The following is a 2597-nucleotide window of genomic DNA, read 5'->3' as shown; positions in this document are numbered from 1 at the left end:
TTCCTTCGTGTACATTAATGTTATTAATATAGGATGAACTTGGGGGATTCCTAATATTCGGCAATATTTCGTCCAGGTTTTGCCGCCGGTAATGATCAGTATCAGTGGCCGTTTTTGTTCGAATAGACGCCACCAACAGCGATGGTTTTGCAACCGACTATCATTCACAGCTGCAGCGAATAAATACGATGAACTTGATACGAGTCTGTCGTTTTATTTTTCAAGACGATAAACATCGTGTCAGAGCCGCGGCAATCAATGACAATTATCTGTCGACGGTGGTCGACTGTCCGACAAGGACGAATGTACATAAGTATACATATAAGTAGAATATGTATGTAGTTCAGTGGAAACGAAACGTTTGCGACAGTAAAGAAATTAAGGTATTCCCGATGCCTACGTAAATATCATCGGTGAAAAAGTATTCTCATTCTTTTTCCACGTCAAGTACAATAATCGTTAAAAATCATTTAGTATCCATCTTATTCTTCCCGCTCCTCTCTCCCTCCTCCTCTACATGGTTTCCGTGTACTTATCATCAAGCTTCGGATGGAACGAATGGGTTTTCCATCGGGAGCAGTCTCAGCTTCGACAGACGGGAAAAAGGACAGACCACCTTTTGAATAAAAGGAAAGATCGACAGCGGTGGAATCCAGATGCATGTTCGATGGAACGAAATCGACGAGCGAAACGTCACGAGCAGATCAAGTAATAACGTTTTCTTCTCTTACCTATCGAAACCAATAAGTAACACCGAATACATATTTTCGGTTGGCACACTTCTTGTGTGACCTGTGACCAACTGCCGAGAAACAGAATCAAGAGGAAACTCGGCGCCTTGAATATACAACCTCGTCGGTGTGCCGGGATGCAGTTTCTACGAAAAATCATTCTTGGAATGTTTTCAGAGAAACGTGCGGTCAAGAGTACAGGGCACAACGAAGCGAAATCGGACAGAAGAAAAGATAAACGCACACCGGAAAATGATCTCTGCCAAGCAATCTTTCCAATATATTACGTCAGTAAAGTGTGCGGCTTGGTTCCTGTCAGATTCATTCGAAACGTCACTGGAAGATATCAGGCACACCTGAGCACGGTGGATCTCCTTTACAGGTAACACCAAACGATAAATTGAGAAATACCTCGTTCGCAAAGGACCCCCATCCTATGCATGTGTAATTCCGATGGAGAAAAGCATCGATAGCAAACACGAGAGGGATGTTGGGAAAATAACGCGGCGGCTTAGCTCTATAATAATAACTCCAGTACTTATTTTCACAGTTTATGCGTACTACTGTTGCTCCTCGGTGCTCAAATTTGGGGTCTATGGCGGGATCTAAAAGACGGATGGGAGCACAGTACCAGATTGAAGTCTCGAACAGCAGTGATCGCGACGTGCAGCGACGTTCTCGGAGTGATGAGCCTTACGGTGGTCTGTATCGTTAACTCGTTATTTCGCTGGAAGTGTCTCCAATTCATAGTGAACAAATTAATAGAGGTGAACACACGACTCGAGCGAGATTCTCTTTGACGACATTTATTCGTTGCATTCGTTGGTGACACGGAATCACGGATCGGATCATCTGCTTTCGATGGTACTGATTTTAGGTGGACGAAAAGATAGGTGTTACCAATGTGAAAAATACTCGATGGTTCACCACCTGCTCAACGGTATGTAGCCTAACGTACCTATGGACGAACTCGATTCTTGACTTCTATACATGGACTCGCAAAATGAGAATCGACAAAACAATGTCTGGCAAAGGTCCGATTAACTTCGCGTCCCTGTATTTCATGTACACTGTGATCATTTCGACGGAAATCCAATACACCGTCTGCACGTATAATGTGGGACAAAGATTAGTTAGGCTGAACGATTGCCTCAGAAATCTGTTCAACAGCCACACCGTATCCACCGATTGCATTGGAAAGTCCGTTGAAACAGGTAAAGGGAGTAACAGAGTCGCAACCTTTTTTCACCCCCCAACAACCTGTTAAATGTCGCATTTTCCGTTCGTATATTGTCGATGGGTATCCGCGTCCACTCGATAAATTATCGCAACAAACAACAACAATGGCAGCAGAAGATGCTCGCGAGAAAGGGACCAACACCGTGTCGCGCAGCCTATACGAGTTGTACAGTACACGGGGGGTCTTTCGGAGCTCGAATGGTAATTATTTCGACAGAATTCGCGTGCAATCTCTAGATATCATGTGTCCGTTTAGTTACAGACAAGAAAATCTGGCCGAACGGTGGTATAACCGAATTGATAATGGTACACTCGTTGCTTTGCGATACAGTCACTCTTATCAACAACATGTTCGGCGTTGTAATTTTGGCAGCCACTACAACTTGTCTACTACATCTTGTGATAACACCTTATTTTTTGATTCTACAAGCAAGCGAAACACACGAATGGATATTTTTAGCGGTGCAGGGTATGTGGTGTATTTTTCACGTAGCTAGGATGCTGATAATCGTTCAACCTACCTACTCGACCGTCGTGGAGGTAAAAAAAAAAGACTATACATAGAAGAATATCGTGAAAACATAGTCGCGTGCGATATTCGTAATTATAATGCTATCGCGAACAAGT

At 43.5% G+C, this 2597-nt stretch overlaps 1 protein-coding gene across 1 annotated transcript in view; it reads left to right on the top strand.

Moving 5' to 3' along the window:
- The first annotated feature begins 868 nt into the window (after positions 1-868).
- The window catches only part of LOC107192664 (gustatory receptor for sugar taste 43a-like), a 2225-nt gene continuing 496 nt past the window's right edge, over positions 869-2597 (top strand). The window contains exons 1-5 of the mRNA XM_015581978.1: positions 869-1113; positions 1282-1498; positions 1609-1945; positions 2082-2171; positions 2227-2509. Of these exons, the coding sequence (XP_015437464.1) occupies positions 869-1113; positions 1282-1498; positions 1609-1945; positions 2082-2171; positions 2227-2509 (1172 nt within the window). The remainder of the gene's footprint in view (positions 1114-1281; positions 1499-1608; positions 1946-2081; positions 2172-2226; positions 2510-2597) is intronic.

Source organism: Dufourea novaeangliae, unplaced genomic scaffold (genome assembly GCF_001272555.1).
Source record: "Dufourea novaeangliae isolate 0120121106 unplaced genomic scaffold, ASM127255v1 scaffold392, whole genome shotgun sequence".
NCBI lineage: Eukaryota > Metazoa > Arthropoda > Insecta > Hymenoptera > Halictidae > Dufourea > Dufourea novaeangliae.
The sequence above is the reverse complement of the archived record's forward strand: the minus strand, read 5'-3'. Positions and strand labels throughout refer to the sequence as shown.